At 37.9% G+C, this 27175-nt stretch overlaps 1 protein-coding gene across 1 annotated transcript; it reads left to right on the forward strand.

The window, feature by feature from the left end:
- Nucleotides 1–23: 23 nt before the first annotated feature.
- On the forward strand, nt 24–26814 carry LOC122755119 (39S ribosomal protein L4, mitochondrial-like). The gene is given in 5 exon segments (XM_044003477.1): nt 24–28; nt 4012–4177; nt 4179–4941; nt 22848–23003; nt 26618–26814. Coding segments are annotated over 5 exon segments (1287 nt in total).
- The last annotated feature ends 361 nt before the right edge of the window (nt 26815–27175 follow it).

A 27175-nucleotide genomic window follows, 5' to 3' on the forward strand; every position in this document is an offset into this window, starting at 1 on the left:
GGTGCAAAAGCTTACTGAAGAAAATGTCGTAAGAATTAAAAATGGGCAAAAGGAAGCTAATAACTCCATGTGGTACCAAAAATTTGTCAAAAAGAAACAAAAGACTAAAAAAAATAGAAGAAAATGTGAAATATCTCATTGGAAAAACAACTGACATGGAAATAGATCCAGGAGAGATAATCTGAGAATTAGTTGGGTGACCAGAAAACCATGGTCAAGAAAAGAGACTAGACACCATATTCCAGGAAATTATCATGGAGACTGTACTGAAATTGTAAAATCAGAGGATAAAAATCATCATTGAAAAGAATCCACTGAACATCTCCTGAAAGAGACCCCAAAAGGAAACTTCAAGGAATATTGTAGCCAAACTCCAGCCTTGTCAGGTTAAGGAGACAATACTTCAAGTAACCCAAAAGAACCATTTAAATATCATGGAGCCACAGTCAGGATTGCACAGGACCTGGCAGCTTCAACATTAAAGGATCCAAGGCTTGGAATATGATATTCAGGAAGGCAAAGGAGCTTGGATTACAACTCATAATCAACCTACCCATCAAAACCATATATTCTCTTTCAGAGGAAAAAATGGAGATTCAATGAATAGGGGACTCCCAAAGCTCCTGAGAAAAAGACCTGAACTGAACAGAAAAAAAAATATGATCTCCAAGTACAAGAATCAAGAGAAATTATAAAGAGGTAAACAAGTTGGAGGGGGGGGGGTGTTGTTCAATGATGTTAACTGCTTGCATCCCTATGAGGGAGGATAATACTTTTGACTCTCGGGATCTGTATCCCTTTTAAGGTATTGTTATTAAATTGACTCTGATGTGATGATATAAAGAAATTTAAGGCAGGCAGAATAAAAGAAGACCAGGGGGTGAGAGGAAGAGTGAGGTAAAATGGGGTTAATTACATCATATGAAGAGGCAAAAAAAAAAGAACCCACTACAATACAGGGAAAGAAGGAAGAGGCGAGCATTGTTTCAACGTTACTCTCATCAGATTTGATTCAGGAGGGAATAAATACACTTCCATTTGTATGAAGGAACTCAGATTACTTTTTAAAGAAACAAAGGGTAAGGGGAAAAGGTTGGTATGATAGAAGGGAGGACAAAGCAGGGGAAAAAGGCACAAGAAAAGGAAGAGGCAGCTAGTAAAAGGGAGGGCAACTTGAGGGAGACAGTGGTCAGAAGCAAAACACTGGTCAAGAGGAATAGGGTGAAAGAAGGGAAAAAAGTACAAACAAAGGGGGAAAGAGAATGATGGAAAATAAAAAGTTAATAATCTTACCTGTGAATGTGAATGTGATGAACTCTCCCATAAAATGGAAGCAAATAGCAGAGTGGATTAAAAATCAAAATCCTACAATATTTTGTTTACAAGAAATATATTTGTAGCAGAGAGATACACACAGAGTAAAGGTAAGAGGTTGGAGTAGAATATATTATGTTCATCTGAAGTAAAAAAAGCATGGGTAGCAATACTTAGACAAAGCAAAAGCAAAAATAGATCTAATTAAAAGAGATAAGGAAGGAAACAAAATATTGCTAAAAGATATGATAGATAATGAAGTAATATCAATACTAAACATGTATGTACCAAGTAGTATGGCATCCAAATTTTTAGGGGAGAAGTTAAATGAGCTACAAGAGGAAATAGACAGAAAAACTATACTAGTGGAAGATTTGAATCTTACCCCTCAGTATTGGATAAATCTAACCACAAAATAAAATACAAAGAAGTTAAAGAGATGAATAGAATATGAGGAAAAGTTATAGGAATGATAAATTTCTGGAGAAATTGAACAGGGATAGAAAGGAATATACCTTTTTCTCAGTGGTATATGGCACATACTCAAAAATTAACCATGTATTGGGGAACAAAAACCACATAGTCAAATGTAGAATGGCAGAAAAAGTAAATGCATCCTTCTCAGATAATGATGCAATAAAAATTACATGTAATAAATAGCCATGGAAAGGTAGACTGAAAATTAATTGGAAAGTAAACAATCTCATTCTGAAGAATGAGTGGGTTAAACAACAAATCATAGTAAGAGTTAGTAACTTCTTCCAAGAGAATGACTATAATGAGACAACATACCAAATCCTATGAGATGCTGCCAAAGCAGTGCTTAGGGGAAATTTTATACCTCTAAGTGCTTACATGAATAAAAAAGAGAAAGAGAAGATCAATGAATTGAGCATGCAACTAAAAAGCTAGAAAAAGAACAAATTAAAAATTCCCCAATAAATACTAAATTAGAAATCCTTAAAACTAAAGGAGAAAAATAAAACTGAAAACATGAAAACTATAGAATTAATCAATAAAACTAAGAGCTGGTTTTATGCAAAAACCAGCATCAAAAATGAAAGGAATGATGTTACCACCAATGAAGTGGAAATAAAAGCAATAATTAGGAGCTATTTTGCCCAACTGTATGCCAATAAATTTGACAATCTAAACGAAATGGATAAATATTTACAAAAATACAAATTGCTCAGGTTAACTGAAGAGGAAATAAAATCCTTAAATAGGCTCATTTTACAAAAAGAAATTGAACAAGCCATTAATGAATGCTCTAAGAAAAAGCTCCAGAGCCAGAGGAATTTACAAGTGAATTGTAACAAACATTTAAGGTACAATCAATTCCAATACTATACAAAGTATTTGAAAAAATAGGTGAAGGAGTTCTACCAATTTCATTTTATGACACAAATATGTTGTTGATACCCAAACCAGGCAGATCCAAAACTGAGAAAGAAAATTATAGACCAATTTTCCCAATGAATATCTATGTAAAAATCTATGTCAGCTCTTGCAATAAGAGAAAAAAAGAATTAAAGGAATTAGAACAAGCAAGGAGGAAACAAAACTTTCACTCTTTGCAGATGATATGATGGTATATTTAGAGAATCCTAGAGAATCAACTAAAAAACTGCTTGAAACAATGAACAACTTTAGCAAAGTTGGAGGATATAAAATAAACCCACATAAATCATCTGCATTTCTATACATGACCAAGAAAGCTCAGCAGTCAGAGATAGAAAGAGTAATTCCATTTAAAGTAAAGGTAGAGAACTAAAATACTTAGGGGTCTACCTGGCAAGACAAATCCTGAAACTCTATGCACACAATTACAAAACACTTTTCACACAAATCAAATCAGATCTAAATAATTAGAAAGATATCAATTCCTCATGGATAGGTGGAGCTAATATAATAAAAATGACAACCCTACCTAAATTAATTTACTTATTCAGTGCCATACCAATCAGACTACCTAAAAGTATTTTGTAGAATTTGAAAAAATAATGACAAAATTCATCTGTAAAAACAAAAAGTCAAGATTGTCAAGGGAACTAATGAAAAAAATGCACAGGAAGGTTAGCTAGTGGTACCATATTTGAAGCTATACTATAAAGTGGCAGCCACCAAAACTATTTTGTACTGGCTAAGAAAGAGAGTGGAGGATCAATTGAATACATTAGATACAGTAGTAAATGACTATAGTAATCTACTGTTTGATAAAACCAAAGACTCCAGCTTCTGGGATAGGAACTCAGTATTTGACAAAAACTACTGGGAAAACTGAAAGATAGTATGGCAGAAACTAGGCATAGACCAACATCTTACACCTTATACAAAAATAAGGTCAAAATGTGTTCAAGATTTAGACATAAATAGTGATACCATAGATAAATTAGGAGAGGAAGGAATAGTTTACCTCTCCGACCTATGGAGAGGAATACTATTTATGTCCAAACAAGAGATAGAGAATATTATGAAATGTAAGATAGAAGACTTTGATTACATTAAATTAAACAGTTTTTATACAAACAGAAGCAATGCAGCCAAAATTAGAAAGGAGGCAGAAAACTGGGAAACAATTTTTACAGCGAACATTTCTGATAAAGGCCTCACTTCTAAAATATATCAGGAACTAAATCAAATTCATAAGAATAAATTCAAGCTCTAGATATCTGTGACTCATGATGTCATTTCCAGGCACCCCAAGAAGATCCCCTTTTGCTGGGTGGCTATGCTGGTGATCTGGATATTTTGGGGGATCTTTAGACCCGGTCGCAGCCTAAGCCCCGCACAAAGGGCCCTGTCTACGCTGACTGGCAGGGACCTCATAGGCCTGGAGCATGCCTTGACTTCAGGACTTCCAAACACTGCTGTTGTGCCACCTGCTCTGCCACTGTGAGCCATCAGTTCCCGTGCACCAGACACTGGTGCAAGCCTGGGTGAAACCCCTTCAGTGCTATGAAGAAATGTGCTTGGACCTGGCTGACCGTCACTCTGATGTTTTCTCTGTGGCACCCCAGCTGGATATTCTACATGAGGTTGCCATGTGGCATAAGAACTTCAAGAGAATTAGTTATCCCAAGACCAAGGCATGGACAGAGGTGAGAGGTGGTGGGAGAAAGCCTTGGCAGCAGAAAGACTCAGGCTGGGACAAGCATGGGAGCATCTGTTCTCTGATCTGGCAGGAAAGTAGTATTGCCCATGGTCTATGGGGTCCAACTAGCTATGGCTATATGTTGCCCATGAAGATTCAAGTGCTAAGCCTCAAGGTGACCCTGCCAATCAAGCTAATGCAGGATGACCTTCATGTGGTAAATTCCTTGGAGCTGCCAACCTCAGACCCAAGATACTTGTTAGGCCTGGTTCAACACTGATGTTGGGGTGACTCCATCCTCCTTGTTGATGTGGATGAGGAGATGCCCCAGAACGTTGTTTTTTCTGTATCCAACCTGAAGACCATAAACTTGGTGCCAGCAGTTGGCCTCAATGTCCACAGTATGCTGAAGCATCAGACCCTGGTCTTGACTCTCAGCACTGTTCCCTTCCTGGAGAAGAAGCTGTTATGGCATGATAAGCACTATACACCCATTTTGCCTGCCCTACAGAAACTTCCCTTTACCCTCCATAGTGACTGTGCTTCTCCACTCCTGGCAGAGCAGAATAAAGAGTCCTTTGCAAAAAAAAAAATTCATAAGAATCCAAGTCATTCCCCAATTAAAAATTGGTCAATGATATGAACAGGCCAGTTTTCTGATGAAGAAGTCAAAGCTATCTCTGCCATATGAAAAATGTTCCTAAATCACTATTGATCAGAGAAATGCAAATTAAAACAATTGAGGTACCACCTGACCCCTATCAGATTGGCTAATATGACAAAAAATGAAAATAATAAATGTTGAAGAGGCTGTGGAAAAATTGGAACACTAATGCATTGTTGGTGGAGCTGTGAACTCATCTAACCATTCTGGAGAACAATTTGTAACTATGCCCAAAGAGCTGTGGTACCCAGTGGTACCACTGCTAGGTCTGTATCCCAAAGAGACCATAAAAAAGGAAAAAACCCACATGTACCAACATATTTATAGTAGCTCTCTTTGTGTTGGCAATGAATTGGAAATCAAGAAATGCCCATGAATAGGGGAATGGCTAAACAAGTTGTGGCATATGAATGTCATGGAATACTATTGTGCTGCAAGAAACAATGAGCCAATATGGTGGGGGGGAAAACAGTGAGCTCTCATATTCACATGATCGCTAAAAAAAAAAAAAAAATCCAAATAATGCCATAGGATAATTCCTGGAGCTGCAAAATCCACAGAAGAATGTGCTGAGATAATTTTCCAACCAAGGATAGCTTAGAAAGTCAGAAGGAGGCAGCTGTTGTGCTGAGACAGGAGTGGAACCCCACAGTCACCTTGACACAGATCCAGTCCCAGGAAGGCCTCACCAGAGAAAGAGACCCCCAGAGCCTCTGAATTAGCTGCAGTGCCAGTGTTGTCTGGAAGTAAGCTCACAGTCTGGTGAGAGAGCTGAGCCCTTGGAAGGGGGGAGATTATGTGGGTCTATGCTGCTATGCTGGTGCTGAGGCAGAAGTTGGGTTTTTCACCCCTGCTGGGAATCAGGAGGTAGGCTAGAGTAGCAGTGGCCCAGGTGGGGGAGGGGCACAGGATCATTGGAGTGACAACCACAAAAACACAAAACTAGTTGATTAGCAAGTTGGTCTGGGGTCATCTATGGACCAGGGAACAAGCCAGTAGAATGAAGAACTTGTTCCCTCCTTAAATCATTCCCCTGGGACCTTCTGAAGCTTGGAATAGTGCAGGCTAGAAACAGTGCCCCACTTTAAGGAGCAAAAAGTCAAGTAAAAGAAAGGCAAGATGAGCAGATAGAGAATTGTCTCATGCCATAGATGGTGCTCAAAAGGACTTTGAAGATAAAATTAGAGAGGTAGAGGAAAAAATGGAAAGAGAAATGAGGGTGATGCCAAGAAAGAAATGATGGAGGCAGCTAGGTGGCACAGTAGATAAAGCACCGTCCCTGGATTTCAGGCTGACTCTGAGTTAAATCCAGCCTCAGACACTGACACTTACTAGCTGTGTGGGAAAAGTCACTTAACCCTCACTGCCCTGAAAAAAAAAAAAGAAAACAAAGAAAGACATGAGAAAAAATCAATAGCATGAAAAGACAAATTGGCCAAAGGAAAAGGAGGTACAAAAGCTTTGCGATGATAAAATAAATGCCTAAGAATTAGGTCTGAACAAATGGAATTTAGTGATTTTATGAGAAAGAAAGACACAATAAAGGGTAACGATTGAATAACGCCACCTGCTGGATACTTACTGTAGAAGAGTTCTGCCCATGAAGGGAAGGTCTTTGAGGCAAGACCAGGAGTCAGGAAGTGACAGCGGGCTAGTGGGAGGAGGAAGGAAGAGACTAGGCGCGCGGTCTCACTCTCTTTCCTCTGGACTCTGGCGGAGAAGGGAGCTAGAAATGCGCTCTCCCATTTAATAGATAGGAATCTAGGCCTTTCTCTCTCTCTTTATCAAATTCTTATTCTCTTAATAAATGCTTAAAAGTCTTAACTCTTGCTAAAGCTTATAATTTATTGGTGACCACTCATTAGATATTTTAGACAGTTTAGCTAGAATTTTAACCCTTAACAGATGGCGACCACGAAGGGACTCGAACCCACAATCCCCAGCTAAACCTCAGTCTTCTTCTGATCTTCTGGTTGGGTAAGAAATTTCCCCCCTTTTTTTTTTTTTTTTTTTTTTTTTAAGGACCCTCCCACCCTCCCTAGTTTGGCCATAAGCCGGCTAATTCAGTGGATTTTCCAAATACCCCCCCCCCCACGGACTTTCCCTTTGTCTAATCTCCCTTAAAGACTTTAAGCCTCTAAAAGTCTTGCTTTAAACAGAAAAGCCAGCCCAGTTTAAAGGGCAAGATGCTCGAATATTCTATTATCCCTTTGATTTTTCTCATCGGAATGTATTGGGACAGCATAACATCCCGACTTAGAGGAATAGTTTACTCAATGGTCCTTCATAACATTATTGGTTTTTTCCTCATTCAGGCAGCAAAAGTTTTTTGTATAATAGTATACGTGAGAATCTTTGGGAAAATACGTTTAATATAAGTAGAAATTTTATGCCTGCAATTGAAATACCTTTTAATACCACATCCATAGTTCAATACGACTAAGGATTTTATTTTTTGTTTTGTTTTTTTTTTTGTTTTTGTTATTATCATTGTTTTTGTTATATCATTGTTATGATATGGGGGAAACTCTCACATATGGAGAGAGACCTCAAAAGGCTGTTTCTACTAGAGATGATCCAAGTTCAGAATCAGATCAGCAGAAACTCCTACCTCTGCAGGAAGCTATAGAACATAGTAAGAAGGGAGTGCCAATTCAAGTCAGAAAATATAGCCCCTTTAGACCAAGTGACTTGAGCGCATGGAAATCAATCATCCCTAGTTTTGAGAAAATCCAAACACTGTAATTTCACAGTAAGGACTATATTTAATGCATATCAACCCAGTTGGGCTGATGTTACTTGCCTTTTGGAAACTTTTACTGTCCCCAACTGAGATTACAGATATTATCTCAGCAGGAAATGCCCTTGTTGTGAAAGGTAAGGCTGATGTGGAATGGCCTCTAAAGGATCCAGAGTGGAATTATAATGATGATAGGGATTTCCAAAAGATTAAAAGATGCTAGAGAAACACTTCTGAAGGAATGGAATCTTGCTCTAGAAACCGGGAAAACTGGCAGAAATTTTTAAGCCTAACCTCAGGAGGACTAATGAAAGACCAAACAGATTTTATGATAGGACTTTGTGAGGCCCGCTAGACAGTACACCAGATTGGATCCAGTAGATTTAAGAGATTCCTGTATCATTCTCAACACATTTGTTTATAATTCACTGCCAGAAATACGCAGATACTTTCTGAAACAATGTCCAGACTGGAGAAATCTCTCAGTAGATAGAATTAAGGAACTTGCAAATTATGTCTTTGACTCACGTGAGGAAGATCCAGATCACCCTAAATAGAGCATTCTGGCACCAGCGATTCCTAGTCAGCCATGTGGGACACCGGAGCAAGGGACACTAAGGTGTGTTGTTACTGTCGTAAGGAGGGGCATGAATTGAGAGAATGTAGGACTTGGAGAAGAAATTCTAATTCTAATTACAGGCGAAATCAAAATAGAAATAGATCTTTTTGGAGGAATACAGAAAGGCAGTACCAGAATAATGGTAACCAAGACCCCCCTCAGAAGAGGACACAGGAATGATTGTGTCTTGGGGAGGAATGGAACATAGATAATGAAAGCCATATATTCCCAGATCCGGATTTTTTGAATGCACTTGTGCCAGTCCATTCACCTCCCCAGAGTAATGAACCACATGTCACCTTAAAAGTGGGGGAGACTTATTATGATTGTCTGCTAGACACAGGAGCCTCTAATCAGTATTAGTAAGCAAACCAGATGCTGGGTGTAGACCTGTAGGATTTTTGAATGTAGTGGGAGTCTCAGGAAAGAGCCAGAGAGTGGCAAAATTGAATCCTCGCATGGTATCTATGGGGCCCTTAACAGAAGACATCATTTTTACCTCATGCCTGATGCCCCTGTAAATTTATTAGATCGTGATCTCCTTGCAAGCTTAGAGCAACAATATCTTGTGCTCCTGATGGGGCTGTCTCCTACAATTGCCAGAGGATACTGTTCATTTATTACCAATTTTACTTACAGAAGCTCAAGGAACAGCAGGGGAGGTATCCAAAATCCCCTCTGACATTCCTGAGTCTTTATGGGCCTCATCCCCTAATGAGGTGGGGCTCCTTAAGTCTGCCATGCCTGTTACCTTTAAAGTTAAGGGGGGGACCACCCCCCTCCATTCCACAGTATCCATTGTCTAGTGAAGCAATAGAAGGGATCACCCCTATAATTGAGGCTTTGAAAAGCCAGGGTATTATTATTCCATGTCATCAATCTCCATGCAATACTCCATTGTGCCCAGTTTAAAAACCCCAAGCCTGGGCCAGATGGTAAACCTGTTTATCGTTTTGTGCAAGATCTTAGAGCGATTAATAATTATGTTATTCCTAGACATTTTACAGTTGGATCCCAGCATCTCTCAGCATAAAAGAATTAAATGGGCCTTGTTATCAGCACCTGCCCTAGGACTGCCAGATTATAGTAAGCCTTTCACTCTCTTTGTGCATGAACAAAGGGGGGTGGCTTCTGGAGTCCTGACTCAGTCACTGGGGCCCTAACCAACGTCCTATAGCCTACTATTCAATTCAGCTGGACCCCTGTAGCGGCTGGAGCGCCACCTTGCCTTAGAGCAGTGGCGGCCACAGCGCTTTTGGTAGAAAAAGCCTCTGATTTGGTCCTAGGTAACCCTCTAACTGTGCAATGCCCTCACGAAGTGGAGGCTCTCTTACTACGTCACAGGACACAAGCCTTTTCAGATCAAGGCTGGCTAAGTATGAAATAACCCTGTTAGGTAATGAGAATATCACTTTAAAACGCTGCACAGTTCTTAATCCAGCAACACTACTCCCTAATTTACCATTCTCGGGGAACCGTTGCATGACTGTGCTTCTTTAGTTGATATGGCTGAAAAACCCCGTGACGATCTTTCTGATACACCTTTAGAAAATCCTGATCTTGTCCTCTATACAGATGGTTCCTCATTTATGAGAGAGGGAACCCGTTTTACTGGAGCTGCTGTAGTTTCTGATTATGACACCCTCTGGGCAGCTTCTCTCGTGCCTTTCCCATTTTAGTGCACAGGCTGCTGAACTTGTGGCTCTTACACAGGCCTGTAATATAGCTAAAGATAAGAGTGCCACCATTTTTACTGACTCGAAATATGGCTTTTGGCATATGCCACTTTATTGGTATGATTTGGCGTCAACGAGGCTTTCTAACATCCTCGGGCAAGGCTATTGCCAATGGGGACCTTATCAAGGACCTCTTAGATGCCCTAAAACTGCCTTCTTCCCTAGCCGTTGTACATTGCCCTCCCCACACAGGGAATAGTGATCCTGTTTCAAAGGGAAATGCACGAGCCAATTCTGCAGCCAAGCTAGCTGCATTAGAAGCTCCTGAACATGTATTTAACCTTTCACCTTCTGAGGATATTCCTTCCAACCTAACCTATGACGATTCTGAAGTAGAAAAGTGGAAAAAGAAATTTAAAGGCGAAACAGATCAATGGCATCTGGGTGTCTCCGGAAGGTAAGCCATTTCTCCCCGGAAATTCTACCACCAGGTATGCCTCTCTGTTCACAGAAAAGGCCATTTTGGTACACAAGGCATTGTAGACTCTATTAAGAGAACCTGGATAGCACCAGGTGTGACTAATACAGCATCTCGAATCTGCTCGGGCTGCTCCACATGTCAGTCTTATAATCAGTATGCTTTTAAGGCCAAAGCTTATGGAGGGCGTCGTCTAGCATATACACCTTTTGAGCACTTACAAATTGATTATATTACTATGCCAAAAGCAGGACATTATAAATTTTGCCTTGTTATAGTTGATCAGCTCACTCGGTGGGTGGAGGCCTTTCCCAGCCCCCGAGCCACAGCTGCCTTTGTTGCCAAAATTCTTCTTAAAGAGATAGTACCTCGTTTTGGCCCACCAGCCCGAATCGATTCTGACAAAGGCACACATTTCACTGATTTGATTTTATCCCAAATCTACTCTTTCTTGGGAGTGACTCCAAAATTCCACACACCCTACCGTCCCACAAAGTTCAGGCAAGTTGAACGTATGAATAAAGAGCTTAAGAGTATGATTGGCAAATTATGTACTGAAACCCATTTGAAATGGCCTGATGTTCTACCATTGGCATTATTCTATCTACGAAGTAGACCAAGAGGAGAACTCATATATCTCCTTATGAAATGCTTTTGGTCACCCTCCTATCCAAGCTAAAACTTTTCCCCAGTTTATACATCACTGGTGGGAGGTGATACTTCTGTTGCTTCCTATATACAGGAATTACAGACCAGGCTACGTGAACTCCATGAGGCAGGAGCTGTGGTCCAGGCAGGACCATTAGACTTTTCATTGCATAACTTCAACCCAGGAGATAAAATATATGTAAAGAATTTTCAGAAAACCAGTGGAACTCAACCTGCCTGGGAAGGACCTTTTCAGATATTATTGACAACTCCTACTGCCATTAAAATTGGTGAAAAAGACTCATGGATTCATTGCTCTCATATAAAGCCTGCACCATTCATAGGTGAAGAGATTTCAGATAGACCTGAGGTAGACGCTAAAGAGGTAAAAACCCTAAAGATAGCAACTGTTAAAGAGCAAAGAGAGTTCAGAGGAAAAAGCAGTTCCCATTTAATAATCCCACTGATCAGTTAAATGCTTTGGGACTCAGTCTTCGTAAAGTTCAGGAGACGGAAATTGCCTTTTTAGGGCTTTAGCAGACCAAGCTAGAAGGTCACTGTAGAAATCATCTCAGACACAGACAAGAAGCTGCTTCTTATATGATTAACCATAGACAAGAGTTTGAGTCTTTTATAGTAAATGACTCCCCTTTTGAAGAATATGTTGATGAATTAAAGAAATTTGGAAAGTGGGGAGAAATGATACAATTGTAGCATTTGCTAAGCAGCATCAGCTGAATGTTGTGGTTCATCAATTAAATCAGCCTTTATTGAAATCAGTGGCACAGACAAACTGATGCTGCGGAACTCCACATTTTCTACCATAAAGAACATTATGACAGCATTAGAAAGATCAATGACAATTCAGAAACCCCTGCCACTTTGGCATGCAGAGAATTGGGGAACCAGTTAAAACAATGTGGCATACCCCAAACTCTAGCAGCTTAAATACCTTAAAATTTAACAAGCATTTTCCTTCCACAGGCAAAAGCACTGAAGCACATGGCCTAGTTTTCTGGCCCACCTCAATTTCTCCCACCCTTTTCCCTACCCTATACCTATTTTTTTTTTTAATCCTTTTTGTTTTTTGTTTTGTTTTGACTTTTGAAAGGCACTGAAAAGACCTGGAATTCACCACACCTTTAAATTCTTTAAGAGCACAAAAGGGTGCTTAGCGAATCTTTTGCCTTTTATTTTTGGTCTTTGGTTTTGCTTTGTTTTTTTTTTTTTTTTACTTTTGTTTCTTTTGCTTTTCTTTAAAAACCCGATTTTGTAAACTAAGTGACTTTTCAAGGCATTTTAAGTATATGCTATTGAATATTGAATCTTGCTAATTGAAGTCTTATTTCTTTTTGATGAATTAATCACCACTTTAAGTATCTGCTACTGTTATACTAGAGAATTCATGTATAAGATGATGTGGTCTGCTTGCTAAAAGAAGATTATGTAATAATGTCTAAAAGAAGATTATGTAACAATGTCTAATATAATCAGCTATTTACATTCGTTTATTATTTATATGTCATTATACTCTGGGTATGGTTTGGAATTATTGTATATATCACTAATATATTCTCAGTTATGCAGCATAGCACACATTTTTACCATCATATTGTCTTTGGTGAAATTAATGAGATTTCAGAAATATGGAAACTTATCATTTCAGGAGACTTACTTGCTGTGAACTCTGATGCAGGCCCTGGAGAGGACAGGTATACATAAGTCCATGGTTTGCTTATGATGGTGACTATGTAGAGCACAATTACTAGGCACAGTCCAGTATTCATCCTCTCTCCCTCCTAATTTAACTGAACTTACTTATCTTTTTATCTCACTCAGTTGAATTCACCTGTGGCCTAGCACAATCACTGGCTGTCTCGGAACCATGAGATATGGTATGATAACCTTTCCATAACATTTTCAGGTGTCATGAACACATACTAAATTTGACTTTGATCCAGATACATGTGGTAAAAAGTGTTACTGATTGCAAAATGCTATGCTAAGGGTTTAGTAAAAAAAAAAAAAATACAGCAATTCAAACAGTTAAAGAAGAAATCCAGCTTTCCAGACCAGAGTCCAGAGTCCAGAATCCAGACCAGAGTCCAGAATCCAGTTTTCCAGACCAGAATCCAGTTTCCTCCTGATGACATCTTACCACTTCAAGAAGACAAGAGAACTCAGAGACTTTATATGAACTGTTTTGCTTTATTAGCTTTTACTATCTCCTTTCTGTTATATACTATCTGTAACATGTACTCTCTGCAGAGGCTCTCCCCTTTGCAAGACTAATGTCAAAGCGTCGGTTCATGAGGAAAAAAAAAAAAATCGCCCCTCTGGACAAAAATTTCCTCTCTTCTCTTTTCTGTATTGTTGTTCGCATATTATTAGTCAGCAAAAGTTATTATATTCTTTTTACTGTTCCATCAAGGAAACATTCCATTTCTTGAGGAAGCAAAGGGGGGAAATGTGGTAAAATATGAAAGTTTTTAACAGTCGGTTAGGATAACTGAAAGACGCCAGTTTTCAAGGACCACCCTTTTGGGGAGGAGATGAACAGTCCGCCTGCTGCGCATGTCAGACTGCCAGCCGGGTACAGTCTGCCTGCTGCGCATGTCAGACTGCCTGCCGGGTTTTTTGACTTCCGGGGTGGAGAGAAGGAGAGTAGCCTTTTTGCCAGCTTGGCGGGACTCCTGGCGGCGCGGCACAGACGGTCTGAGTCACTCCAAAGGTGGCCTTTTTCGGTTTGGTGAGTTTTTATAAGGAATATAGACTAAGCCTAGATTTAAGACGATTTGTACTGTATTTCTATTTTCCTATCCTTCTAATCAACAATACCTTATATACAATAAAGGCTCTATCTAGAAAACCAGAAGCTTCTTCCATTTACTAGTCTGGGAGATAAATTAAGGGAAGGGTTAAGTAGGGGAGATTTATGATCTAATATCCAATTTTAAATCTCACAAAAGAAAATCTAAATGAATAAAAAAATAGAGGGCAAAGTGAAATATCTTCTTGGAAAAATTTTTGACCTGGAAAATAGGTCCAGGAGAGATAATTTGAAAAGTATTCCTCTACCTGAAAACCATGATCAAGGAAAGAGCTTAGACATCATCTTCCAAGAAATTGTCAGGGGAAATTGTCCTGATATTCTAGAAGCAGAAGGTAAAATAGGAATTAAAATAATCCACTAATCACCTCCCAAAAGAGATCCCAAAAAGGAAAACTCCGAGGAATACTATAGTGAAATTCCAAGCTCTCAGGTCAAGGAGAAAATATTGCAAACTGCCAAAAAGAAAGAATTCAAGTACTGTGGAGCCCCAGTCAGGTTAGCAAAAGATCTAGCAGCTTCTACATTAAAGGACCAGAGGGCACGGAATATTATATTTCACAGGACAAAGGAATTAGGATTACAACCAAGAATCCCATATGAAACCAAACTGGCTATAATCTTTCAGAGGAAAAAATGGGACTTCAAGGAAAAAGGGGACTTTCAGGTATTTATGATGCAAAGACCTGAACTTAATGGCAAATTTGACTTTCAAATACAAGACCCTAGAGAACCCTAAAAAATTGGAGTTCTGGGACATACCTGGGGTTATGCAGTGGGTGACTGTCTTGTGACTGAGGCCAGGTTTTTGCTATGATTCCCCTGGGTCCAGGGCATATGATTTGTCCACTGTCACCTAGCTGTCCCATGATGACAGCTTTAGAGTAAAATTGAGGGGTGAAGGGAATGCACTGAGGGAGGGAGAGGGGCAGAGGTAGCATGGGGTCAAATCCTACATGAAAAAAACAGAAAAGAGTTTATGGAGTGGGAGAAGGGATGGGAGAGGAACAGGGCAGTAAGTTAATTTTACACTCATCAGAATAGGCTCAAAGACCTTAATCTCATCAGAGTTTTCTCAAGGAGGGATTAACACACAGTTGAGTGGAGTAATCTATTTAATATGGGCAGCAAATGGGCCTAACACTCATCAGAATTTGCTCAAAGACCTCAAGCTCATCAGAATTGGCTCAAGGAGGGAATAGCATACTCACTCAATTGGGTGGAGTAATATATCTAACCCAGCAGGAAAATAGGAGGGGGAGGGGCCAAAGAGAGAGGGTCAAAAGAAGGGAGGGCAGATTGGGGGAGGGGACAAACAGAAACTTTTGAAGAGAGATAGGATGAAGGAAAATAGATAATTGAGTAAATATCATGGAGAAGGGAATAGGATAGAGGGAAACAGTTAACAACAGTAATCATGAAAAAAAGAAAAGGGGGGAAATTGTACAAAAAATAATTATAGCCACTCTTTGTGATGGCTAAGAATTGGGAATCAGGGGATTGTCTATCAATTGAGGAATGACTGAAGAAGCTGTGTTATATGATTGTTATGGAATCATATTGTACTATAGGAAATGAAAACAGGATGATACCAGAAAAATCTGGAGGCACTCATATGACCTGATGTATAGTGAAGTGAGCAGAACTGGAAAGACATTGTGCATAGTGACAGTAGTATTGTTTGCTGAGGAATTGTGAATGACTTAATTTCTCTCAGCAATACAATGATCCATGACAATCCCAAGGGACTAATGACAAAACATACTATACACACCCACAGAAAGAACTGAAAAAAGAGCACTTGTGGATTGTACATATGTAACCTTTATCAGACTGGTTGATGTCTTATGAAGGGGGGTTGAAAGGGAGTGAGAGAGAAAAATTTGGAGCTCTAAATCTTATGAAAATGAATGTTACATGTAACTGGAAAAAATAAAATAAATGTTTGTTGCACTGAAAAGAAAGAAAGAAAGAAAGAAAGAGCAGGAGGAGTTCCAAGAAACCTGGGAGGACTTACATGGACTGATGCTGACTGAGAGGAAGGGAACCAGGGGAACATTGCATAACAGCAACATTGCTGAACAATGGAGATAGACTTGGCTCTTCGAAGCAGTGCAATGATCCAAAACAGTTTCAAAGAACTCATAAGAGAAAATGTTCTCAACAACCAGAAAAAAAGAACTGTGAATTATGAAAGTAAATACAAATGCATCCTTTATTTATTCATTTTTTTCACTAATTTTCTAAGCTCCTACTCTCTCACCCTCCCCCAATGCAAAATTATCTTGTGTGTGCAGTTCATGTAATTATTGTGATGCGTGTTGTCATCCCAGATAGATTTATGTTCCTCCAAGGCAAGGGCTATGCCAGCACATAGGAATAGGATTGGGACTAGACCTATGATTTCATTTGTATAAGGGACTCCCAGTTTAGGACTTTCCCCTACCAATGCAAGTTGCTGCATTCTCAGCATTTCATGATTTTAGAGAGTTACCAGGATACTGAGAATTCAGTGTCTTATCCAAGGTGTCCGCCAGTAAATGACACAGGTAGAACTTGAACCTAAATCTGGTTGTTTTCAAAGCCAGGTTTCTTTCCATGGTGCCATCTTGTTCCTATAATGTAATTTAGCAGATGCTTAGCAAATGCTTTTGATTCACTGATATCCCCTAGAGATTCATTTTTTTTTTTTTTTTAGTGAGGCTATTGGGTTAAGTGACTTGCCCAGGGTCACACAGCTAGTAAGTGTTAAGTGTCTGAGGCCGGATTTGAACTCAGGTACTCCTGACTCCAGGGCCAGTGCTCTATCCACTGCGCCACCTAGCTGCCCCGAGATTCATATTTAAAAGTAGTTCCGGGGCAGCTAGGTGGTGCAGTGGATAGAGCACCTGCCCTGGATTCAGGAGGACCCGAGTTCAAATCCGGCCTCGGACATTTGACACTTACTAGCTGTGTGACCCTGGGCAAGTCACTTAACCCTCATTCCCTCACCAAAAAAAAAAGAAAAAAAAAAGAAAAAAGTAGTTCCAGAAGAATAGCAACATTCAGAGGAATGTAGCAACACCAAGCATTCATAAATACCTTATTGGCTCAGCACAGCTCCAGTAAGTTGCAGTAGCAATCAACTTTTCATGATAATGATTCCACTCCAATCTTGGCCAAAGCATCTTACATTCATTACGCCTTAACTCCCCATTCTTCCCCCAACATAGAGCACACAGGCACTTCCTTTCCCTATTTCTCTCCCCAAATGCCCAATTCTCTCAGATCCCAGGCCTCATTATAGAGTTTTTTATATGCATCAGCAGAACCATAATTCAGGCAAAATTATAAGTTCATTGTCATACAGAACCAGCTCCCCAAAGATAGTTTTCCCCTTCAGGTTTACATATAGGTCTTGCTATGCTAATTTACTTGCTTGCTTAGGTGATGTATTCTAGGGCAATATCATCTTCATATGACCTGTCCAAAATAATTAGTATTGTTCATATCCACATCTAAAATCTCCAATAGGACCAGGCCTTGTAACCACTCCTAATATAACATAATATGTGATGACCTTTCTATAGTGCTTAATGATTGACAAAGTGCTTTCCTCATTACACAAAACAAAACAAAACTATATTATTATTTTCTGTGCCAAGCACTGGTGAGACAAAGATAAAAATAAAAGCTTCTGCTGCAAAAAGCTTATACTGTACCTAGTGGAACTATATGTATTCAATCAGGTATAAATTTGCATGTACATGCACATTCACATGTGCGTACATGTACACATTTCTATTGTGTGCATATGCAAATATATGTACATATATGCACATACATGTATATCAAATATACACTTATATACCCAAAAGTCTGGGACAATTTTAACACTTAAATAGTAAATTTGAATTTTAACAAATAGTGAACCCTGTCATTATAGCTTCTGGATGACACTTTCTCATAGTGAGGAATCAGTATAAGAGATCCTCTTGCAAAGCCACCTTGGCCACCTTACCTATCTCCATTAGACATTTTCTTGTGGGATCACATAAAAAGTATCGCATGTGAATAAACACTATTTTTTGAGATTTTAAGCCTGGGATTACGAAGATGAACCTTTCATGTCCTGACTAGTAGCTGAAATGTTTACAAAGTTTTAATATTGGCTAGATCAAAGTATAATGTAAGACAGTGGTGATGTTTCATTTTTATTAGAACCACTAATAATTTAAAATTTTAAATAACCTTTAATTTTAAAAATGTAGCATGTAAGCATTTATCCTTCTAAAGTTATTAAAGCTTAACACTGTGGTAAGACTTTTGAGATGCCCTCTGTATGTCTGTGTATATAGAAACATATCTGGATACATGGATGTATATGTACACACATACATACATACATCTATATATACATCTATATATATACACACGCATACAAATACACACTAGAATTAGCAATGGAAAAACCAGGAAAAAACCCTCATATAGGATCTGGCACTTGAACTGGGCTTAGGAGGAAATTGAGAATTTTATGAGACAAAAGGAAGAGATGTTTCATTCTAGTCGTGGGGGAAAACCTAAGCTAAAGGCACATGGTAGGTAAAGTAGATGGGCAAGAAAGTCTTTTTAGCTAGACTATGTTGCGTGTGAAAATGAAGGTATATATAATTATCCTGCAAATGTAGGACTAAACAAGTATAAGAAGGGCTTTAATTACCAAGTTTGTATTTCATCCTAGAAATAATCAGAAACCACAAGAGTTTATTGAGTAGGAGTGATATAGTTTGAGAATCTTTAGGAATATCACTTTAGTAATTTAAGGAGGACGGAGTGGTGATAACAACACTTTATACTATACTATAAAGTTTTTGCTACTATATTGTAAAGCCATATGGGGAAGAGACCAGGATTTATTAATCTTTCTATACCTAGAGTAGTGTGTTTATAACAGTACCTTATATAAAGTAGGTACTTAATAGTTATTGAAATAGGGAAGTAATGAATATTTTATTTAAAAATTTCACAAGCAACAGAAAAGGAATCAAGTTCAATGCCAAGGAGACGAGCAAAAGTAAATGGTGCATCAATGTTTTGATGATCCAACCAATGTGTTCTTTGTGTCAATCAATTAATCAATCAATAAAAAATCATTAAACACTAATTATATGCCAAGCAATGTGCTAAGTTCTGGGCATCCAAAAAGAGGCAATAGATGGTCTTTGTCCTCAAGGTGCTTACAATCTAATAAAGGAGAGAAAATGCAAACAAATATATAAAAAGCATGCTATATACAGGATGAATGGCAGCTAATTAACAAAAGAAAGATAATAGAATTAAGTGAGGTTATGCAAAGCTTCAAGTAAAAGACAGTGTTTTTGTTGGAACTTCTGGCAAGGACTATGAAGGAAGAAAAACATGAAGCAGCCTACATCTTGTCAAGGGCCATGATTCTTGGAAAACAGCTTCAAGTGAATGAAATAGACTGTTCTAACTTATTACATGTGCATTCCTACATAGCTAATGTCTTGATCATTTGGATGATGCAGGGTGAGCATCACCATAATTCCTGGTATTAATGGGCAGTAATGACTTTTAATGTATGACAATAAGACAGATCAGTTATAGGAAACTCATGGATATTCTACTGTTATTGCTGCTATGAGGTTCTTTAGTATGCACCATATGAGAAAGGTGAAGAATAATACATTGATTCTTAGTCCTAGAGTTTTCAATCTGTGTAATTTTGGGGAGGTCACTTAAGTATTTTGTACCTCATTTTTCTCATTAACACAATTGAGAGAAGTACTGAGGTCCCTTTCAGTTCAATGGAATGATGATGAGGAGGAGGATAATTATTATTAAAGCATTGTAAGCTTTAAAAGTTTTTCTTAATAGCCCTATGAAGTTTTTTTTTTTCTCCTCAAGCATCAAAAGACCTATGATGATTCTACAAACTTCCAATATTTCCCAAGGCATAACCTCAAATTATGAGTGTTTCTATGAACCCATCATGAATGTGATTACTCCCTCCAGTGGTACATATCACTTTCTATTTATGCTTATTACATGCCATCATGTAATAGAGGGGAACATTATCATTTGCATTATGATCTGGAAAGAGTAAGATATTATGCTACCATGGACTTATTGTTGTAATAGATCTTAGGAGTATTTTAGTCCAACTTACTAATCTTACCCATGAAAAAAATGAATTTGAGAGAAGCAAGGTAATTTTTTTCCAAAGTAATACAGGCAGTAAGGAGAGGATGAGCCTGTATTGAAATGCCAACATTCCGAATTTCTTTTATCTAGCATTCTTTCCATTGTACCACAAAGTGGAAGTCATAAAGAACCTTGTTTGATTCTAGCCAAAACTATCTGCAATTCTTTTTAATTGTGTGAACCAGAAGTTATTTGATTCATTATCAGCATTCTGTAAACTTTTTATTGTATTTTCCATGTATAAGACACTGTATTACTATGCTAGGCACTAGAGATACAAAAAGAAAAACAAAAGAAATAATTTCTGTACTCTAGGATCTGACATTAGCTTTCTAAACTTTAATATTTTCATCTATAAAATGGAGAAAATATAATTTACATTAATGTCTTCCCTGGGGTATTAGGAAAATCAAATGAGTTATTATATGTAAAATATTGTGTTAGTCTTAAATTACTATATAAACGGCAAATATTTTTTTCTCCTTTCTCATAAGACATATCAGAAGCCATATCTTATATATACAAACCTTCTTCTAAATTCAGAGAATCCTGAGGGTATGTGTGTGTGTGTGTGTTTGTTTGATGAACCCCTTTCAGCTAAGTGAAATCTGTTTCCTCTTTTCATAGTAATGTTTTAAAATAACTGAAAAATATTACATTTCAATTGGAGGTTACTGAAAATAAAGATGCCATTATATTTTTATCTGTTTATGCCTATATCCCCTGTTCTTAGAACCTTTATCATAAATGTTTTATCTTTCCTCTATTCTAAATATTTTATCATTCCACACTCTGCATGTGTGTATGTATAGGTAAGTGTGTGTATACACACAAACTCATTTAGTTGTAAAAATCTATCTTACTCCTTAGGGAGAGATATGTGTGTATGTATGTATTATACATAAGTTCAAAAAGGAAGAATATGTATAATATATAACATATATATAATAGACACACATATATATATATGTATGTATGTATTCTTTGTCTTTGAACCAATTATGATAAAATTGAGTTGCAAGAATTGCCCCTCACCCTCCCACATACATTTTCAGCTCCACTATAAAAAGTCATCCTTATAAGCCTCTTTTACATGAAAAAAAATTGCCCCATTCTCCCTTTCTTTTCTCCCAGTGTATCCATCTTTTGCACCCCTACTTACAGTTTTTGGAGATCATTCATACACAATCAACTCATACCTGTGCCCTCTGTATATTAAAATCCCTTCTAACTGCCTTAATAATGATACCATTGTTAGGAGTTACATGTACTGTCTTTTCATATTGGAATGTATAATTTGACACCATTGATTCTGTTTTGATTACTTTTTAATGTTTACCTTTTTTATGCTTCTCTTAAGTCCTCTATTTCATTTAAAATCCATTAACACCCCCTCCCCCCCACAAAGGATTACAATCAATTTTCCTGCATCAGGATATTTTTAAATTTGTAATCCTACCTCCTTTGCTTTCCAGAGTATCATATTCTAAGCCCTCCTATCTGTTAATGTGGAAGCTCCCAAATCTTGTGTGGGGTGGCAGGATATTACAATGTTTTGTTTTGTGTTTTTTTTCTGACTGCTTGCAATATTTTCTCCTTCACCTGATAACTTTGGAATTTAGCTATGAGATGTTTTCATTTTCATTTTGGTATCTCTTTCAGGAGGTAATCAGGGGATTATTTCAATTTCTATTTTGCTTTTTGGATTTCAGATATTAGGACAGGTTTCCTTGATTATTGCTTGAAATATGATGTCTACGCATTTAAAAAAATAACTTTCATGTAGTCCAATAATTTTTAAATTATCTGTCCTCTATGTATTTCCCAGGTCTTTTCTTTAATGAGATATTTTGCATTTTCTGCTTCTTTTTCATTGCTTTGACTTTTTATTGTTTCTTGATGTTTCATGAACTCATTAGCTATCATTTGCCCAATTATAATTTTTAAAATATTTTTTTAACAATTCATTCATTCATTCATTCACTTATTTATTTATGTTTTGCAGGGCAATGAGGGTTAAGTGACTTGCCCAGAGTCACACAGATAATAAGTGTCAAGTGTCTGAGGCTGGATTTGAACTCAGGTCCTCCTGAATCCAGGGTTGGTGCTTTATCTACTGCACCACCTAGCTGCCCCCAATTCTAATTTTTAAAGAATGTTTTTCTTTGGTGAGCTTTTGTATCTCATTTTCCATTTGACTTATCCTGTTTTTAAAGGAATTCTTTTCCTCAATGAATTTTTGTGCCTCTTTTATCATGAAACCCATTCTGTTTTTAAGGTTTTCTCTTTTCAATATGTTTCTGTGCCTCTTTTATGAAGCTATTAATTCTTTTCATTATTTTCTGGCATCATTCTCATTCCCCCCACCCACTCCAAATTTTTCTTCTGCCACTCCTATTTCTTAATTTACCTCTTACAGGAATTCCTTTTTGCTTTAGGTCCAACTAGCATTTTTCTTTGATGTTTTGTTTGTAGCCACTTTCACGTTGTTGGCTTTTCCTAAGTTTATATCTCATTCTTCCCTGTCTCTATAGCAGCTTTTTGTTAAGTTCTTTTCTTGTTTGATTATTTTCCTAGCCTATTTCTTCACTTTGAAGAAGTTGGGCTTTGCTGACCTGGATATGGGTAGGCACTATGCCAAGCTTCAAACATTTTTTGCGCTTCTGGCTTCAGGGCTAATTCTGGGGATCAGAAAGTTTTCTGTGCTTCCAGTATGGTGTTATATTGAGAGAGGTATGGTCACCACTCTCTTTATCTGTGCCCTGGACTTTACCAGGAAGGGATCCCATTCTTCTGTAGCCACATATATTAGTTTTTCCTCTGGAACTGTGACCCAGAATTGTGTGTGGGCATTAGAGTTGCCAGTCAGCCCCACTTATACCTACTACCAGCAAAAAGGTCCTGTTTAATCTCTTACTGACTAGGTGTCCAACACCTTTACTGCTGCTGGGCTGAGAGTTCTCAAATGTGCTGCTTTTATTGCAGCTGCCTCTAAGGTCCACAACTGGTATTCCTACCCTGCTACAGGCTTGGACTTATCACAGTGATATGGGCCTTACTGTGGACTTCCTAAGTTTAGTTTAAGCTGGAACAAGTCTCCCTCAGACTTTCTATTGGCTCTAACACTTTATCATTGGTTTGAGGTTTTATTAAAGGTAATTGGAATGGAACATTGGGAGAATTCAACTGTGTCCTGACCTGTACTCCAGAATATTTTCCCCAGCTATTAAATCTTTTTTTTTTTTAATTTTTTTTAGTGAGGCAATTGGGGTTAAGTGACTTGCCCAGGGTCACACAGCTAGTAAGTGTTAAGTGTCTGAGGCCGGATTTGAACTCAGGTACTCCTGACTCCAGGGCCGGTGCTCTATCCACTGTGCCACCTAGCTGCCCGCTATTAAATCTTAAATGAAAGATTTAAGCTCAGATCTCTCATGAGTTCAATTCAGAGAATCATACATTCCAAGTTGAAAGAGATCTTAAAGGTAATGTTATCTAGTCTAACCCTTTTATTTTACATATATTATGGCTGTTCTTCAGTCAATAAAAATCTATATGCTAAGAACAAGTGAATCTTGGGAATCTGAAATAGTTAAAAAAATAATATCTGCCTTTAGGAGCCAAAAATATAATGTCTAATGGGAGAGATAACATAAAATATCTATGTACAAAAAAGTTATATATAGGATAAATATATAAAATGTAAATTATAAACAATCAACAGAAGGAAGGCATTAAAATTAAAGTATAAGTAATAGTTTCATATAGAAGTTTGGATTTTAGTTATGATTTGAAGGAAGGAAGGGAAGCTAGGAGGAAAATATGAGATTAAGCATTCTAGGCATGTAGGACACACAGTAAAAATGCCTGGAATCAGGAGACAGAGTGTGTTGTTTGAGGAACAATAAGAACAGTGTCCCTGAACTAAAGAGTATTTGGTGGGTGTAAGCTATAAGGAGACTGGAAGGATGAGGATGGGGTTATATCTTTGAATGCCAAAAGACTTTCTATTTTTTACTGGAGGTAATAGGGATTGTGTGTGTGTGTGTGTGTGTGTGTGTGTGTGTGTGTGTGTGTGTGTGTGTAGGTGACATAGTCAGACCTGTGCTTAAGGAAGTTCATTTTCACAAATGAGTGGAGGAGGAATTAGAATGGGAAAAACTTGTGGTTGTCAGAACAATCAGCCAGGATGAGGTCATGAAGGCCTATACCAGGATGGTAGCAGTTTTAGTGTAAAGAATGAGTCATATACAAAAGATTCTTTGAAGGTAAAATTGATAGTCCTTGGCAGCATATTGGATATGGAGGGTTCAGAGACAGTGAACAGTTGAAGATGACATCCAGGTTGCAAGCTTGGAACACTGAGAGAGTGGTGATATCCTCTATGCTAATAGGGAAATTAGGAAGGGCAGAGAATTTGGGGGGAATACACTGAATTCAATTTTGTACATGCTGAGTTAAAGATGTTTATAGGACTTCTGCTTTGATATGTCCATTAGACTGTAGTTGGAGATATGTGAGGTCAGCTGAGAAGTTAGAGATGGGAAAGTTGATTTGAGAATCATCTATATAGACATGATAATTTAATTCATAAAATCCAATGAGATCACTAAATGAGATAGATTGGAGGCAGAAGATAATAGGAACCAGGACAGGGCCCTTTGGGTGATTCATATTTTGGGGATGTGATTTGGATAAAGATCCAGAAAATGAAACTGACAAGTAGTAGTTAGATAGGTGGGAGGAGAAACAGGGAGGAGTGTAACAACAACAACAAAAAACAAAACCCAGAGGGAAAAGTACATCTAGAAGAGAGCGATTGAGAATGCCAAAGGCTGCAGAGAGGTTAAGAATAATGAGGATTAAAAAGAAAAGCAATTAGATTTGCTATGTAAGAGATGATTGTTAACTTTGGAGACAGCAGTTTTGATTGAATGGTGGAATTGAAAGCCAAATTGTAGATTAAAGAAGAGAGAGAAGGAAGTGGAGGCCCTTCATGTAGATAGCCTTCTTAAGGAATTTAGCCACAAAAGAAAGGAAAGATAGGAAGCAATAGATAGCAAGGATAAATAAATAAAACTAGGAGGTTTTTTGTTTGTTTTGTTTTGATGAAGGAGACATGGTTATGTTTATAGGTGGAGAAGAGCTGTCATTAGACAGGAAGATTGAAAAAAAAGTTAGAGAGAAAGGATATTGAGGGAGCAATCTGTTTTGCCTTGGCAAAAAGGGTCACCTCTTCATGTGAGAAAAAGGTAAAGGAAGGGATAGTTGCAAAAGGCATCGGGGTAGTGTGAGGTGAGGAGCAAAGTGGGAGGAGATCTTGGAGGATATAAAAGTAGACACTGAAGGACAGATTATTTAAGCAAATTACCTAAGGTTATATAGTTTAGAATATAACAGAGATAAAATTTGATCCTGAATATTCTGACTCTAAATTCAGTTTCCTTTCCAATGCATAATGATACTTTTTCACTTAAGAAAGCAGCATTTCCTAGTCAGTCAGGTGTTGAAGAGATACATGATAAGTTTATTATTATTTAACGAATCCCTTTCCTCCTCATTAGTATTTCAGCTAGCGATTCTTGAATAGTGTTTTGATTCTTAACATCTGTTCTTTCAAATTATGTTTGTATGCTCTATTGTTTGATAGTTATGAATTATTAAACATATTTTTGAAAATTAAAGCAGCACCTTATTATAGAGAGTCCTTCTTGGGACTAAATAAAAACAAATAGCTTTCTACTCACAGGAGGCCTGTGTTATTTTGTCTAGTTAATATTTCCTTTCAAAATGGAAACTTAGTTGTACATTCTTTTCTTCCATAAAAAAAGAGTCTAACCATTAAGAATATTCTATGATAAAAATATGTTTTGAATGGCTTTGCAAATTGTTCTCTGTGTATTTGAGTAGTCTTGCCTACATTTTTCAGTACATCCCATATTCCTACTTTCAATTTTCCATTTACCAATCAACTAAAAGAAAAGGCATCTATCTGTACATAGAAAATACAAACTATGAGCTTTATGAAAACTATCTTTTTTAAAAAAGAGAAAGTATTGGAAATATGAGGGAGAATGCATTAGTTACATATAAATTGAAAACTGATTTCTTTTAGTTTCTGGACATATGGAGCAATTCTTATTTTAGGACGTTATACCAATCGTAAAATTAGTAATGGAGACGACAGAGCCAAGATAGCAGAGAGAAGCTAGGAAATTGCCTATGCTCTCCCTAGTTTACTTGTGAAACAATGTTAAATCAAGTCTTTAAGCAAATTCTTGAGTGACAGAACCCACAAAAAGATGGAATTAAATATTTTTCCAGTTTAAGATAATTTAGAAACACTTTAGGAAAGGTCCTTCTTAAAGTAGAGCTCAGCCCACCACAGATGGTTCCCAGTCAAGTCAGTGGGATGCTTTTAGCCATAACACAGAGTAGCAACCAAGGCCTCTTGCTGCTGGCTCAGCAGGCTAGTGACACAGCTGGCCTTAATCCCCAGGACAAAAGGCAAACTGCCAGCCCCAGAACCCTGGCACAAAAAGCATGACTTGGCCAGAACACCCAAACCCAGTGGGCAAACCACCAGCCACGGAAGGGCAGGTGCAGAAGGTCAGTGACCAGGCCCCTGTCCCTAAGCACAAGAAGCTTGGGACAGTGCCCTCTGTACCCCAGGAACAGAGATTAACTATTTTTAAAATGAGCAAAAGGGGGCAGCTAGTTGATACAGTCGATAAAGCACAAGCCTTGAAATCAGGAGGACCTGAGTTCAAATCCGGCCTCTCAGATACTTCACATTTACTAGCTGTCTGACCCTGAGCAAGTCAATTAACCCTCATTGTCCCCCACAATGAGCAAAAAATAAAAAAAAATAATCCTGACCATAGAAAGCTACTATAGGGAAAGGAAAG

The sequence above is a fragment of the Dromiciops gliroides genome, chromosome 4 (genome assembly GCF_019393635.1).
Source record: "Dromiciops gliroides isolate mDroGli1 chromosome 4, mDroGli1.pri, whole genome shotgun sequence".
Classification (NCBI taxonomy): domain Eukaryota; kingdom Metazoa; phylum Chordata; class Mammalia; order Microbiotheria; family Microbiotheriidae; genus Dromiciops; species Dromiciops gliroides.